General features: G+C 38.1%; 1 protein-coding gene across 2 annotated transcripts in view; it reads left to right on the top strand.

The window, feature by feature from the left end:
- LOC105942607 (cytochrome P450 3A6-like) overlaps window positions 1-15,222 on the top strand; it is a 79,288-nt gene that overhangs the window by 18,321 nt on the left and 45,745 nt on the right. For both annotated transcript variants that reach the window (XM_058680836.1, XM_058680835.1), the window contains exons 4-6: window positions 9,409-9,508; window positions 14,181-14,294; window positions 14,638-14,726. In XM_058680836.1, coding sequence (XP_058536819.1) covers window positions 9,409-9,508; window positions 14,181-14,294; window positions 14,638-14,726 — 303 coding nt within the window. The remainder of the gene's footprint in view (window positions 1-9,408; window positions 9,509-14,180; window positions 14,295-14,637; window positions 14,727-15,222) is intronic.

Here is a 15,222-nt window from a genome sequence, read left to right as displayed (position 1 = left end):
TGGGGGTCTTCATGGTTGGGATCCAAGCTTCCTCCTTACCATCTGCTCCACTCTGGAGTGCCCCCCTGCTCCACGCACATGACCTCCTGTTAGGAGGTTGTCAGGATCACACCCGATTCCCCACTCATGCATTGGTATACTAGTTTTACTATTGTTTAGTGCTGCTTTGCGTTTGTTGTCTATGAGTTATCAGATTTGATCTTGATAGGCTATATTTTGCTTTTTCCTCACTCTTTTTATGGTCCTGAAAGACTTCCCTGCACTTTCTCCCCATTACCGGTTAACATAGCGTATTGGGGGTATAGTAGGCTTTACAGTTTTTCGATGTAGATCTTAAGTATTCTGACATTAATTGTTGGTTTATAGATTGTATCACATTATCTTATTGCATTGGATACAGATTGTTAGAGATTGCACTAATATTACAATATACAGGTACTATCTTCCAAGTTGTCATCTTTTCATCTCAGATTAAGGCGAACATGTGGTATTTAACCTTTTGGGATTGGTTCATTTCTCTTAGCATGATGGATTCCAGTCGGGCCCGTTTGTCCACAAAGAACTGCATTTCGTTTTTTTATTAATAGCTGAGTAGTATTCCATAGAGTAGATGAACCATAGCTTTCTTATCCAGTCTTCTATTGATGGGCATTTTGGTTGCTTCCAGGTTTTTGCGATTGTAGATTGTGCTGCTATGAACATAGGCGTGCATGTTGGTTTCTTGTGTAGGAGATGTTTTGGATATATCCCTAGTAGTGCTATTGCTGGGTCATACGGTATGTTGATTTTGAGTTGTTTGAGTATTCGCCAAACTGATTCCCATAGAGGCTGTACAAGTCTGCAGTCCCACCAGCAGTGGAGAAGTGTTCCCTTTCCCCACATCCTCGCCAGCAAGTGTTTTTGGTATTATGTATGTGTGCCATCCTTACTGGAGTTAGGTGGTACCTCATTGTTGTCTTCATTTGGATTCCCCTTATTGCCAGGGAACTTGAGCATTTTTTTCATATGTTTGCCATTTGGTTTGTTCTTTTGTGAAATGTCTGCCCATTTCCTGTGCCCATTTCTTGAGTGGCTTGATTCTTCTGGTGTTTTGGTTTCTCTGGAGATCTTTGTATATTCTGGATATCAGCCCTTTATCTCCTATGTAGTGTGCAAAGGTCTTCTCCCATTCTGTGGGTTGTTTTTTTTTACTTTGTTGATTGTATCTCTAGCTGTACAGAAGCTTCTTAGTTTGATGAGGTCCAAATTGTTTATTTTGGTCTCGATTTCTAGTGCTTTTGGAGCCCTTTTTAGGAAGTCAGGGCCTATTCCTAAGTGTTGCAGTGTGTTTCCCAAATTTTTTGCAAAAGTTTGAAGATTTCTGGATGTAGGTTTAGGTCTTTTATCCATTTAGATTTTTCTTTATTATTATTAAATATTTTGCATTATGTGACAGTTTCATAGGATCTGGGAATCCCCCCACCCCTCTCCCTCCCCTCCCCCTGGTGGATTCCTCCACCTTGATGCAGTATTACAGTTCAAATTCAATCAAGATTCTTTCCTTGCAAACATATATCAAGCATAGAGTCCAGCTACTTATTGTCCAGTTTCTTGGGGAGTTGAACAGTTTCTTGGGGAGACCATTTCTGGTCCGAAGCTAGAGCTGGTACAATATCATCCCAGTCAATTAAGAGTCCCAATATAACATCAGCAGCAATTTGCAACATTATAGAATTGACATGGTTTTGAGTAACCAGTATGTTAAAAAAAAAAAAAAAAGCAGCAGCAAGTTCTTAACCACAACCTCTGATTAGCTCATTGACATCTCAATTTTAGTTTATATACAGGACCAGCTGCTATATACCTTAAAATGGCTATAAGGTACCATTCAGCTGTCTCGTGTCTATTTCATTTTAGTATTTAGCCATTTGTTGTGTTGAAGTATGATTTGCTGATCTTGGCAGATTTTAGGATAATCTAGACTGGCTCGTAACTCTAACAAGACATTTGTCAACAATTAAGCTGCAGAACATTTTTTTTTGTGGGGGGGTGTGCAGGAAAATCCTCAAAACCGTGGTGAGGAGTACTCGGCCTCAGAGCGCATCCAATTCTCTGTGGCCTCCTTGGAAGTTGGGATATAGTACCAGGCTGTTTTGATAACCACTGCCCTATAGTATGTCCATTGATCCGGTACTGTGATTCCCCCTGTTAAGTTCTGCTCTTCAGAGTGGTTCTGGCTATTCGTGGTTTTTTTGTGTGTGTGTTTCCAGATTAATCTATGTATCATTTTTTCCAGTTCGATGAAGAATGCTATGTGTAATTTGATTGGAATTTTATTGAATGTATATTATGCCTTTGGTAGTATAGACATTTTGATGGTATTAATTTTGCCTATCCAGGAGCATGGGATTCTGTTCCATATTTGAGGTCTTGTTTTATTTGTTTTTTTGAGTGTTTTGTAATTTTCTTCATAAAGGTCTTCTACGCTTTTGGTTAAATTTGTTCCCAGATATTTCATGCTTTCCTCTGTTATTTTGAATGGCAACTTGTTGGTTAGATCTTCTTCCATCTTGTGACCATTTGCATACACTATGGCTGTTGATTTTTGTTCATTTATCTTGTATCCTGCCACTCTGCCAAATTCTTGTATGAGTTCTAGGAGTCTTTGTATTGAGTTTTTTGGTTCTTCTATGTAAAGAATCATGTCGTCTGCGAATAGTGAAAGCTTGACTTCTTCATTTCCAATTTGGATTCCTTTGATTTCTTTGTCTTGTCTTATGGCTTCTGCAAGTACCTCTAGGACTATGTTGAATAGCAGTGGTGATAGTGGGCAGCTTTGTCTTGTTCCGGATCTCAGTGGGAAGGAATCCAGTTTTTCTCCATTCAGTATGATGCTGGCATTGGGTTTTTCATATATTGCTTTGATTATATTGTGGATTGTTCCTTCTATCCCCACCCTGGTTAGGGTTTTTAACATGAAGTGGTGTTGAATTTTGTCGAAGGCATTTTCTGCATCTATTGATACTATTATATGGTTTTTGTTTTTCAGTTTTTGGATGTGATGTATCATATTTATGGATTTCCTTATTTTGAACCATCCCTGCATTCCCTGGATGAAACCTACTTGGTCTGGATGAATGATCTGTCTGATGTTTTTTTGTATTCTATTGGCTAGGATTTTGTTGAGAATCTTAGCGTCAACGTTCATCAGGGAGATCGGTCTGTAGTCTCTCTTCTCTGTTAATTCTCTATTCGGTTTGGGGATTAAGGTGATATTGGCTTCATAGAATGAGTTTGGAAGAGCTGCTTCCTTTTCTATTGTCTTGAAGAGCTTGTAAAGGATTGGGGTTAGCTCTGGATGGAATGTTTTGTAGAATTCTGTGGTGAGGCCATCTGGGCTTGGGCTTTTCTTTGTTGGGAGCTCTTTAATCACTGATTCTATCTCTGCTTCAGTAATGGGTTTATTCAGGTCTTCTGTTGCTTCTGGGGTGAGTTTTGGTAAGTGGTGGGAGTCTAGGAATCTTTCCATTTCCAAGTGGTTATCGGATTTGTTGGCGTATATTTTTTTTGTAATAATTTCTAATTATTTCCTTAATGGTAGTAGTGTCTGTTGTTATGTTGCCTTTTTCATCTTTGATGCAGCTAATTCTTGCTTTGTCTTCTTTTTTCTTTGTCAGTCTGGCCAGTGGGGTATCTATTTTGTTTATCCTCTCAAAGAACCAGCTTTTTGATTCATTTATTTTCTGGATGGTTTTTTTTTTAATTTCTTTCTGATTTAGTTCTTGTTTTGATAATTTCTTGTTTCCTCTTGTTTGTGGGGTTCATCTGCTGTTGCTTTTCCAGTTTCTGGAGGTGTGTGCTTAATTCCTGCATTTGTTGCCTTTCTTGGGCTTTGATGTGCGCGCTAATTGCAATAAGCTTACCATGTAACACTGCTTTGGCAGTGTCCCATAAGTTTTGGAATTTTGTGTCTGAGTTTTTGTTGGTTTCCATAATTTTTTTGATCTCGTCTTTAATTTCTGCTCTGACCCATTATTCGTTTACTAGCATATTGTTCAGCCTCCAGGAGTTTACGTGTTTCCTGGGACATTTTGAGTTGTTGATTTCCAGTTTCACTCCGTGATGGTCTGAGGAGGTACATGGTATGATTCTGATATTTTTGTAGTTAGTTAAACTTGCTTTGTGTCCTATTATGTGGTCTATCCTGGAGAAGGTGCCATGCACTGCTGAGAAGAAGGTGTAGTCTGTGGCCTTAGGATGAAATATTCTATAGATGTCTACTTGGTCCAGTTGTTCCATTGTTTGTGTGAGTTCTGTGGCTTCTCTGTTGAGCTTTTGCTGCGTTGATCTATCTATTGGTGTTAGTGTGGTGTTCAGATCTCCCAGAATTATCGTATGTTCATCTATGTCTCCCTTTAAGTCCAAAAGTAGTTGTTTCACGTAGCTGGGTTCATCCGGGCTAGGAGCATAAATGTTCATAATGACGATTGGTTCTTGTTGGATCCTCCCTTTCAAGAAAATGTACCGCCCTTCCCTGTCCTTTTTGACATTCGTTACTTTGAAGTCCATATCATCTGAGAATAGGACTGCCACACCAGCCTTTTTCTCTCGTCCATTGGCATGGAATATTTGTTCCCACCCTTTCACTTTTAGTTTCTTGGAGATTCTTCTGGTTAGATGTGTTTCTTGCAAGCAGCATACAGTTGGGTCCTGATTTTTAACCCATTCTGCTAATTGGTGCCTTTTGTGTGATGAATTTAAGCCATTTGTGTTGAGGGTTAATATTGAGAAATTATAATTTTGCCATGCCATATGCCTGTGTTTTTGAGGTTGTTGGTAATTGATTCTCGTTTCTGTGGATGAACTTTATTGAGATCTCCCAGATTGCCATCCTTGCTTCTGGCTTGCTTCCATTTCTAAGGAGATTTTGTAGAGTTGGTTTTGTGTTGATATATTCTTCTAATTTCTCTTTGCTGTGGAAGTATTTAGTTTCATTCTCGAATACAAATGAAATCTTTGCTCGGTAAGAGTATTCTTGGTTGACAGTTGTTCTCTTTCAGTACTTGAAAGATTTTGTTCCACTCCCTTCTTGCCTGGAGCGTCTGTTCTGAGAAGTCGGCAGTGATTCTGATGGTCTTGCCCCTAAATGTAAGCTTCTCTTTGGTTCGTGCTAACCTTCGGATTCTTTCTTTGTATTCATTGGAGGGTAACTTGATTACCACGTGTCTTGGGGAGGATTGTTTTGGGTCCACCCTGTGGGGAGTCCTCTGGCCTTCCTGAATCTGGATTGGGTTCATGTTGCAGGTATTTTGGAAGTTCTCCTGCATAATTTCCTCAAGTTCTGATTGTATGCCTGTCTCTCTTTCCACTCCTTCTGGGAGCCCCATGATTCTGATATTTGACTTCTTGATGTTGTCATTCATCTCCTGGATTGTCTTGGTCGCCTTCTGTAGTTGTGACTCTAGTTGGTTAATAATCTGCCTGCTTTCATTCTGGAAATCTTCCAAGTCGGATATCCTGTCTTCTGCTGCTGTAATTGTGTTGGCTAAGCTCTCAACTTTGTGCTTCAAGTCTAGGATCTCATTTTTGAGTAATTTTGTTTCTGTGATTATGTGGTTTTGAAATCTTTGAGCTCATCCCATTGTTTTTCATTGTCTCTGAAGAGTTTTATAATTATTTTTCTGAACTTCTTATCAGAGACGTCTTCAGTTTCTTCATCTGTAATCTCTGCGATTGACCAGGCTTTATGGTGGCTTTTTGGGGTGGCACTAGCTGTTTCTACTTAGCTAATTCTCTTATTACGTCCCATATTTGTGGCCCAGGGTGTTGCTGGATTCTCACCCTTGACCTCTGTTGCCACCATTGGGTGGCCTGAGGTCTAGCTGGCCGAGGTTTTTGTTTTCCTTCTGGACCAGGGAGTTTTTGATTTTTTGTTTTTTTTTTTTTCCCTTCAGGGTTTCAGGTTTCAGCGCCTCAGGTTTCAGTGCCTAGGTGCCCGGGTCTCATCTCTTGGGTTTTTTGTTGTTTGTGGTGTTGTTTTGTTTAGCTTGATTTGGTTTCATTTGGTTTGCTTTGATTTTATGTCTGAGGCACGGAATCTGACGGACCCACTCCACCGCCTCTTTCCCTGGACTGGGTTGTCCCAGAATTTAGATTAGCTGTGAACCTGGGGATTTCACCCTCGCTGCAGCAGCTGCCAGCTACTGCACTTCAGGGTCCTAATGCCCTCCTGGTACCGTGGTGTTTCGTTATGGGGGAGTGTGTGTTAGGTAGCCGTCCCTGTCTTTGCCTGGGTCTTGCCAAGGTTATTAATATCACCACCAGTGCTAGAGGTTTCAGCACTCCTGCAGTTTCTAGCCGCCACTGGAGGGGCTTTGTGCAATGATTTCCTAAAGTTGCCTGTATATCCTCCGGTTAAAATTCCTGCCGGCCTTTCCCCTGCTGGGTTCTTAACTCACCCTGTTCGAGCCCACAAGCCGAGGCGCCCGAGCTGCCAAGCGCTGCCTTGTTTTTTTTTTTTTTTTTTTTTTTTTGTTGTTGTTGTTATTGGTTGATTCTCCAGATTGCATGGGTCTTGTTGATTCCGCAGTGTCCTGGGAGGTTTGCACACCTGCTTATACTGTTTCTAACTATACTTGCTCCTTCTTCTGGCACTTTTTGGCCCACTCTCTCTGCCTTCCCCCTTACATCAACCCTCCATGGTCGGCCATTTTTCCCCCTATGTTGATTGCTTTTAACAAAGTATCTAAATTCTGTTACCTAAAGATCATATTTAGAATGTGATTTTGAAAGAATGATTATTGGTAAAGCTGTTTGTATAGATGGTTATTTTTCCACCTATTAGTCCTGGCATTTTTTTTTTAAAGATTTTGTTGTTATTAGAAAGCCAGATATACAGAGAGGAGGGGAGACAGAGAGGAAGATATTCCATCTGATGTTTCAATCTCCAAGTGAGCCGCCACGGGCCGGTACGTGCCGATCCAAAGCCGGGAACCTGGAACCTCTTCCGGGTCTCCCACGCGGGTGCAGGGTCCCAAAACTTTGGACCGTCCTTGACTGCTTTCCCAGGCCACAAGCAGGGAGCTGGATGGGAAGTGGAGCTGCCGGGATTAGAACCGGCGCCCATATGAGATCCCGGGGCCTTCAAGACGAGGACTTTAGCTGCTAGGCTACGCTGCCGGGCCCAGTCCTGGCATTTTATATGAACTCCAGTGTGTGTCCAGCTGCTGCACTTCTGATCTGATGCTCTGCTGACTGCTTGGGAACGCAGTGGAGAGTGACTCAAAAACTGGGCCCCTGACCCACATGGGAAACTAGAAAGAATCTCCTGTTCATATATTTGCTTCAGTTCAATTCTGGCATTTATGACCAATTGGGGAGTGAATCAGAAGATTGAAAATTTTCCTTTTTGCATCATTCCTTCTCTGTGGAATGTACCTTCAAAAAATATATGAGTGAATTGAATTCTTTAGAAAAGAGAATAACTGAGAGGTACAAGTAAATATGTTGTATATATACATCATATCTATGCAATATATATGCCTATATGTATGTATTAGTCTCTGCAAGTGTATGGGTTTTTTTTTTTTTTTGGTTTTCAAAAATTTAAACCAATAGTTTTAGCAAAGATAAGTATACAAATTTCTTTGCTTTTTTTCCCCTGAATCTAGTGAGTAAACATAGGGTTATTTGAACTATTTGGTCTCTCTTGGATTGATATACTTGATGACATACAGGGCACACTTTTCATTTTCAGCATTCATAAAGAGGTATAACTGATAGGATTGAAACCTATGTGCAAATGGGAGAAGACTTTGCCTCTTCCTATTTTTTTTTAATTTCAGATCTTGTCTCATCAAACTCTTAGAACTGGTCCAGGAGCTTCTGAGGTGACATGGCCTACAAAAGTGTTCTAAGAACATGCAGCACTGGACCTCTTTTCACTCAATCCTAAATTCCCCTTGCAGGATTTAGTATTTGTCAGTCTTAAATGATTCACTTGCCTTTGTGTTTTAATTGCATAATACCATTTTTTTAAAAATTAAGAGACATACAGAAAGAAGAGCATCTCTGCCATTAGTTGTTTCATGCCACCAATGCCAAAGAATGCTAGGGGTGGTAGGTGGGAGGAGCCAGGAGCATAATCCAGATCTCCCATGAGGGTGACAGGAAGCAACCACCCGTCACCTTCTGTACCTCAGGATCTTCTTTGACATAATATGGAGTCTGGGGTTGGATCTTCAATTTGCACTCAGCCAATGCAGTATAGGATGTGGTGACTGACTGCCATCGTCACTAGTAAGGAAATGCTCACTCCCTTATTTGACTTCATGCTGTTGTAAATTTTCTATTTTTCTTCCTGTTCTTCATCTTGTTTTATGGATTTCATGTAAAGGTATGTATGGTAGCTGTGTAAGAGAGACTATCATATCCAGACATGAAGACACAATGTAGTATGCATCTCAAGTTCAAAGTCACAAATGGACTCACAATGAAAGTGTTACATATACCATAACAACAGGATGCTGGACTCTCTGCTACTATGTATACATATAATATCAGGATACTTAAAGAGCAGAATGTTGGACTTGTGACTGTTTATGAAGGACTTCACCATAGTAATATAGTGGAAGGGTAATCTAAGCATTTATGGAACTGTATCATAAAATAACAAAATGGGAAATTGAAAAAATAATGAAATACATAGTATTACAAAAGGGTTTGTTGAAATTGTGTATGATGAACAAACTATGCCTAAGTTGAAACTTTACCTCAAATTCAGCTTATCTTTTCCTTAGTGAAATTTGAAATTCTCTTATCTTTTAAATTCTTTGAACCTAGATCTAAGAAATGCTCTAAAATTCTTTCAAAATATTTATTGATTATGTTTTCATAATCATAATGGCAAAGAGAAACAGAGAAAGAGATATTTTCCCTTTGGGTTTTGAGTCCCTGTGTGGCCAAATAGCTTGTATGAGACCAAGGAAGGCAGGAACCAGGAGGCTTATTCAATCTTCAACATGGATGTCAGGATCACAAACACATGGGCCATCTTCTGCTGCTTTCCCAGGCTGCTACTTGTGAGCTGATTTTAATGTTGAGCAGCCTTTCCGGTGATGATTTTCAACTGCTATGCCACCATGGCAGCAATCTAGTATTATTTCTATATGTGTGATTTTCATGATGAGCTGTTTAGTTTCTAAATTTATTTTACTTGAGTGATCTTGCCTTTATGAAGACAAGTGTGTCTTCTGTGATTGGAATCTCACTGTACATCCTACTCTAACTTGAACCAAAAAGGGATGTTGCTGTGTTATACAAAAGGAGTATGAGAAAGATGACATCAGGATCCAAGTGTGGTTCCTGGGCTTGGCTGTGGCTATTGCATTAGGCTTGCTGTGTTTAATCATTTCTGTTTTCCCATAATAGATTGTATGATGGTCGACAGCCTGTGCTGGTCATCACTGATCCAGAGATGCTGAAAACTGTGCTGCTAAAAGAATGTTACTCCAGCTTCACAAACCGACGGGTAGGCATGCTTATTATTCAAGTTTAAGTATTAATTGTTAAGCTTTTATTCTTAAATATTATATAGTACCAAAATTATCAGGGAAGTTTCATGTGTGTTTCATTTTGTTTTTCATTCATTTCATAATTAGTTTATTTTTCCAGTGGCAAGTAGAAAACAAACATTATTCATATCAGATTTCATGTTTCACCTCTCTCTCTCTCTCTCTCTCTCTCTCTCTGTGTGTGTGTGTGTGTGTGTGTGTGTGTGTGTGTAGCTAGCCACATGGAGCAGATATGTAGATTTGTGTAACTAGCAGCACAAACAAGATGAGAATTCTTTCATTACAGAGATTCCCTCTTACTATTTTGTTGGAGCCACAACATGCATCTCATCCATTACTTTTAATAGATTCCTTAATAGATTCCTTATAGGAATCTTTACTTTTTTACTTAGATTTTGCCTAATGTTCATTTTATATTTTCAAAGTTGAAAGAAAAATATTTATTTAAATTTTTAATTTTTAAAACTGTTTTTTAGCTATCCGTGGTTTTTTGTGCTTCCAGATGAACTTTTGGATCATTGTTTCCAGTTCCATGAAGAATGTTTTGGGCAATTTGATTGGGATTGCGTTGAATGTATATATTGCTTTTGGCAGTATAGACATTTTAATGATATTGATTTTACCTATCCAGGAGCATGGGATGTTACTCCATCTTTTGAGGTCTTGTTCAATTTCTTTTTTAAGTAGTTTGTAGTTTTCTTCGAATAAGTCTCCTACATTTTTGGTTAGATTTATTCCCAGATATTTCATACTTTTCTCTGTTATTTTGAATGGTATCTTGCCAATCACAAAAGGTTAAATACCACATGTTTGCCTTAATTTAAGATGATATGATGTTATGTATAACATGTTATGTTTTGAATGTTATATGTTGTATATAAACTAAATTGAAGTATAGGTGAGGTGATCACAGAAGGTGGCTGGGAACTCGTATTTACTTTCAACATGTTGGTTACTCATTACTATGTCAATTAATTCCATAATGATGTAAATTTTTGCTGATGGTATGATGGAGCTTTCAATTGACTGGGATAATACTCTGCTAGCTCTGTCTTCAGACCAGAGAGGGTATACCTAAGAAGACGTTGAACTTGACTGGACAATAAGATGCTGGACTCTATGTTTGGTGTATGCTTGCAATGGGGGAATCTCAACTGAACTTGAGCTGTGGTTATGCAACAAGGTGGAGGAATCCACCATGGTGGGAGGGTTTGGGCAGGGGTGGGAGAACCCAAGTATCTATGTAACTGTGTCACATAATACAATGTAATTAATGAAGTTAAATAATAATAATAATAAAAAAAACTGTTTTTTAGATAAAGTTTAGTTGGCGCTGGAGTCTCTCTTCCCTTTCCTCCAAGTTCTCTGCCCTCTCCTCTTTTATCCCCTCCAGTCTCACAATGTGTGTCTTCCATGAATTTTCCCAAGGCCATTTTGATGCCACTGGAGTGTCCCCCAATCATGTAGGAGACAATGTCCCTCTTCTCACTATTGCTTGTACTGCCCATAAATAACAAAGATCTAGTTCTGCTGTTCTTCATTAGGGCCCTGGTACACAAGAATTAACTCACAAAAAAATGACTGACAGTCTCATGCATGCCTTTTGTTCATTGTGCTTTTGATATCAAATCTAAAAATTATTTGCCTAGCACTTCTGTTTTTTTTTTCCAATTTTATGGCTATGTTTTATGCATATAATCTATTTTGACCTAATATTTATGTCAGGTTTGAGGTTTAGACTAGTGTTAATTTTGGACTATGTGCTACCCAATTGTTTCAACACTCCTTCACTCACTTCCTCAAATTGCTTTATCACCTTTGAAAATCAGTTAGTAGTGATTGTGTGGGTCTAGGTTTGATTATCTGTTCTGTTGTACTGATCACTCTGTCTAATCCTCCAATAATGCCATAGTGTCTTGGTAATGGTAGCTCTATAATAACCTTTAACATGTAGAGTGAATTCTCCCATTTTATTTTTCAGAACTGGCTTAGCTGTTCTTGGTCTCTCGTCATTCCATACAAAGTTAGGATAGTTCATTTTTATCTACAACAAACCACAGATGAGCTGTGTTAGAGTCTGTGTCCTTAGAGTTGTGAGTCTGTCAGTCTATGACCATAGCATGCCTCTCCATTGTGTTAGGTTTCTTGGATTCCTTTCATTTACATATTGCTATCAGTATATATATATACATATATATATATATACATATATATATATATACATATATAGCAATATCAGTATATATATATATATATATATACATGTATATATATATATATATACATATATAGCAATATATATATACACATATACACATATAGCAATACATATAGTCTATATATATATACACATATAGCAATATATATATACACATATACATATAGCAATATATATATGCACATATATATATTCTATCTACCTATCATCTCTCTATATGTATATCAGCATCTATATCTATATCTGTATCTGTTAAACTTTCTACTTAAATTGTTTATGTTTATCAGAAGTGACTGCAATTGTATTTGTATGATGTCTTCATAAATTTTTACATGAAAGTGATTTCTGTGCATTGGTCTTGTGTTCTGACTGATGGGAATGGGAAATATTGAGTTTCCCCATTACATTGTGTACTGACTGAGAATCTTTTCTTCTGTTCTTTTTGTATAACAACATGATTTTTTTTTTCTTAATTAAGTTGAAGAAATTTGCTGTATTTCTGTATTTAGGTTTTTTATGCATAAGTATTGGAAATGTTCATTTTAAAACTAAGTATAGTTTTACAAGTTGGAAAATGTTTCCTAGAATTTTGAATTGCTAGGCCAGTCTGAGGATGGTCGTTATAATTCTCCTTTTCCTTTTCTCTTTGAGGTGTGAGACAAATGGACTTCCATGCAATCTCATATTTCTTCAGAATAGCAAATAAGTTTATTTTTTAAAGATTTATTTATTTTGTAATTGAAGGGCAGACTTTACAGAGAAAGAAGGTGAGACAGAGAGGGAAGTCTCTCATTTACTGGTTCTCTATAAATGGCTGCAATGGCCAGAGTGAATTTAATTAAAGCTCAGATCCAGGAGCTTCTTCTGGATCTCCCATGTTAGTGCAGGTACCAGATGACTTCACCATTCACTGCTGTGTCTCTAGGGTATATGCAGGAAGCAGGATCAGAATGCTGATCTAGCATGTAAGGGTTGATATAGGATGTCAGAACTGCAATGAGTGAAGGTTAGCATGCAGTGCCAAATACTGGCCTCACGATAGGTTTGCAGTCTCAGAGGTATTATCTATCTTAAAAAGTGATCATAAAAACTATGTTTTTGGTTGCATATAATACATTTTTTTATTTTACTGTAGGATATTTCAATAAAAGTAGAATCAGGTAGTGAACATGTTTACATGTTAACATGTTTAGACTTTAATTTTGTAAAGGATTTTTCATTTAAATATGCCAGAAACCTGTTACTGAAAAAGATGGCGGCAGGAGAGAAAGAATAAAACAGAGAGTGAAAGAGAGCAAGAGTGAGACAGAGCATGAGTGTCCATCCATTGGTTCACTCCCAGATTGCTGCAATGGCCAGAGTTTGGCCCATATGAAGGTCAGAGTCAGGAGCTTCTTCTTGGTTTTCCACATGGATGCAGGAACCAGAACACTTTGGTTATTCTCCTTTGCCTTGCTCTGCCATTAGCAGGCATCTGGATTATAAATAGCACAGTAGGTGCAGTTATGGGGTCCCACTGATACTGTTCCTTGTATTTTCTTGTAGTTTTCTTTATGCCAGGGCTTATGAGTTTTTCTCTTTCAGTGTTTCATTCAATAAAAAAATAAGTTGTTGTGAAGTATAGATGTGCCACTCTGTATCAGATGCTGAATCTTATTACGACACAGTGTTATGGTGCCTGCCATTCAAAATCCTTCTCTATTTCCTCTTGCAGTGCTTCAAAGACTCTTTTTTTGTTCAGAATGTGTTATAAAAATTCTACACATAAGAGAAACGTTTGGTGTTTGCTTTTCTGTGTAATGTTTATTTGTTTTAATATAATAAGCTTCCATTCCATCCATTGTGCTGTGAATAACAGGATTTCAGTGTTTAGTTCTTTGTTTGATACTATGATTTCATGGTTTGGTGGGGGAATAAATATCTCAAAGCAGAATATCTAAACCTAAATGAAATGTATTTTTACTTTGTAAGGAAAGTTCTCTTCTTTTATCAGTTGTTGTTCATGTGCATGTTTTTGTGTATAGAGAGTAGGGCAGAGTGGAAAACAAAATTGTTTCAAAGAAACATACAGGCTTTTTTGGCCATCTGGATGTCCACCAGCAATTCGTATCTGTTGTGCTCTATATTAGAGGATGTTTCTATTTCTGTTTAGTCTCCTGGAATGACAGATTCTCTGATATATGGCGAATTGATTTTTATAGGAAAATGGAAAATAAATGCCTCAGAACACAGCGCATCTACTCTCTTATGAGGCTAGGGATTTAGAATAATATTAATGAGCACATAATCTTAGCATACCAAGTGGTAGACTTCTACTAAATAGTTTGAAATGCCTGATGTGCATGTAATAAACACAACAGTGATGATCTTCAGAACTTATATTGGGCAAAATATCTTTATTTGAATTTTAGTCTTTTGGACCAATGGGATTTATGAAAAGCTCCATCACCGATTCTAAGGATGAAGAATGGAAGAGAATAAGAACACTGTTGTCTCCAACCTTCACTAGTGGAAAAATCAAGGAGGTAACAAATTAGTATATGTTAATTACAAACTTAACTGAGTCTGAAAAAAAAAATGGAGAGACGATCCTAGTCCATTTGAAGCGGAAAGTTTATTGGCACCAATGTTCCTTAAACTGAGCTTTTCTCTTTATAATCTAGAAGAGAATTGCATTCATTAAAAATGTTGATGAACTACCTCTGCTTTGATAATCCAATCCTTTTGACTTGAATATTTACTTTTAACTGTGGATGAAGTGGTGTGTATAGAGTCATTTTATCACTCCTGCTTCGTTAGAAAACTATTTCCTTATGTGACCTGGATCTCTGCATCTCACTGTGGCTGGTGTTGTGTGTGTGTACTTAGATGCTACCCATCATTGCCCATTATGGAGATGTGTTGGTGAAAAATTTGAGTCAGGAAGCAGAGAAAGGCAAGCCTGTCAATTTGAACAAGTAAGTAAGAATGTATTTGTGGGGTTCTGGGCTCTTTCAGTACATGGCATGGAGTTGAAATTTCCCTTTGGGAATCCCTAGAGTGAACATACGAAAGAGTGTATGTTGTGTTACAACTCCAGTGATTCCACCAGAAAGGATAACATACAACACAAAGGAAGTTGGGGACAGACTGGCTTTTCTTGGAATAGAGCACATAATACAGTTACCAGTTTGGCTATCACTTTGGCTATTTGAGAGGCAAAATTCATGTGTAGAAAGAAGGAATATGATTCTGTGGAAGTTTTTTGTTTGTTTTTGTTTTGTTTTGTTGTGTTTTGTTTAAGATGGTATGGAATTGGGATTGCGAACTAAGGGAAGAATTTGGTATAAATCGGGAAGCAGGGTCTATGCCAGGAGAGTCCCAGAGTGTGTTTGTGTGTGTGTGTGTGTGTGTGTGGGAAGAACCAAAATGCCTTCATGGAATTGCTGATTATATTAGAAAAATGCTAAACAC

The sequence above is a fragment of the Ochotona princeps genome, chromosome 24 (assembly GCF_030435755.1).
Source record: "Ochotona princeps isolate mOchPri1 chromosome 24, mOchPri1.hap1, whole genome shotgun sequence".
Taxonomy (NCBI): domain Eukaryota; kingdom Metazoa; phylum Chordata; class Mammalia; order Lagomorpha; family Ochotonidae; genus Ochotona; species Ochotona princeps.
The sequence above is the reverse complement of the archived record's forward strand: the minus strand, read 5'-3'. Positions and strand labels throughout refer to the sequence as shown.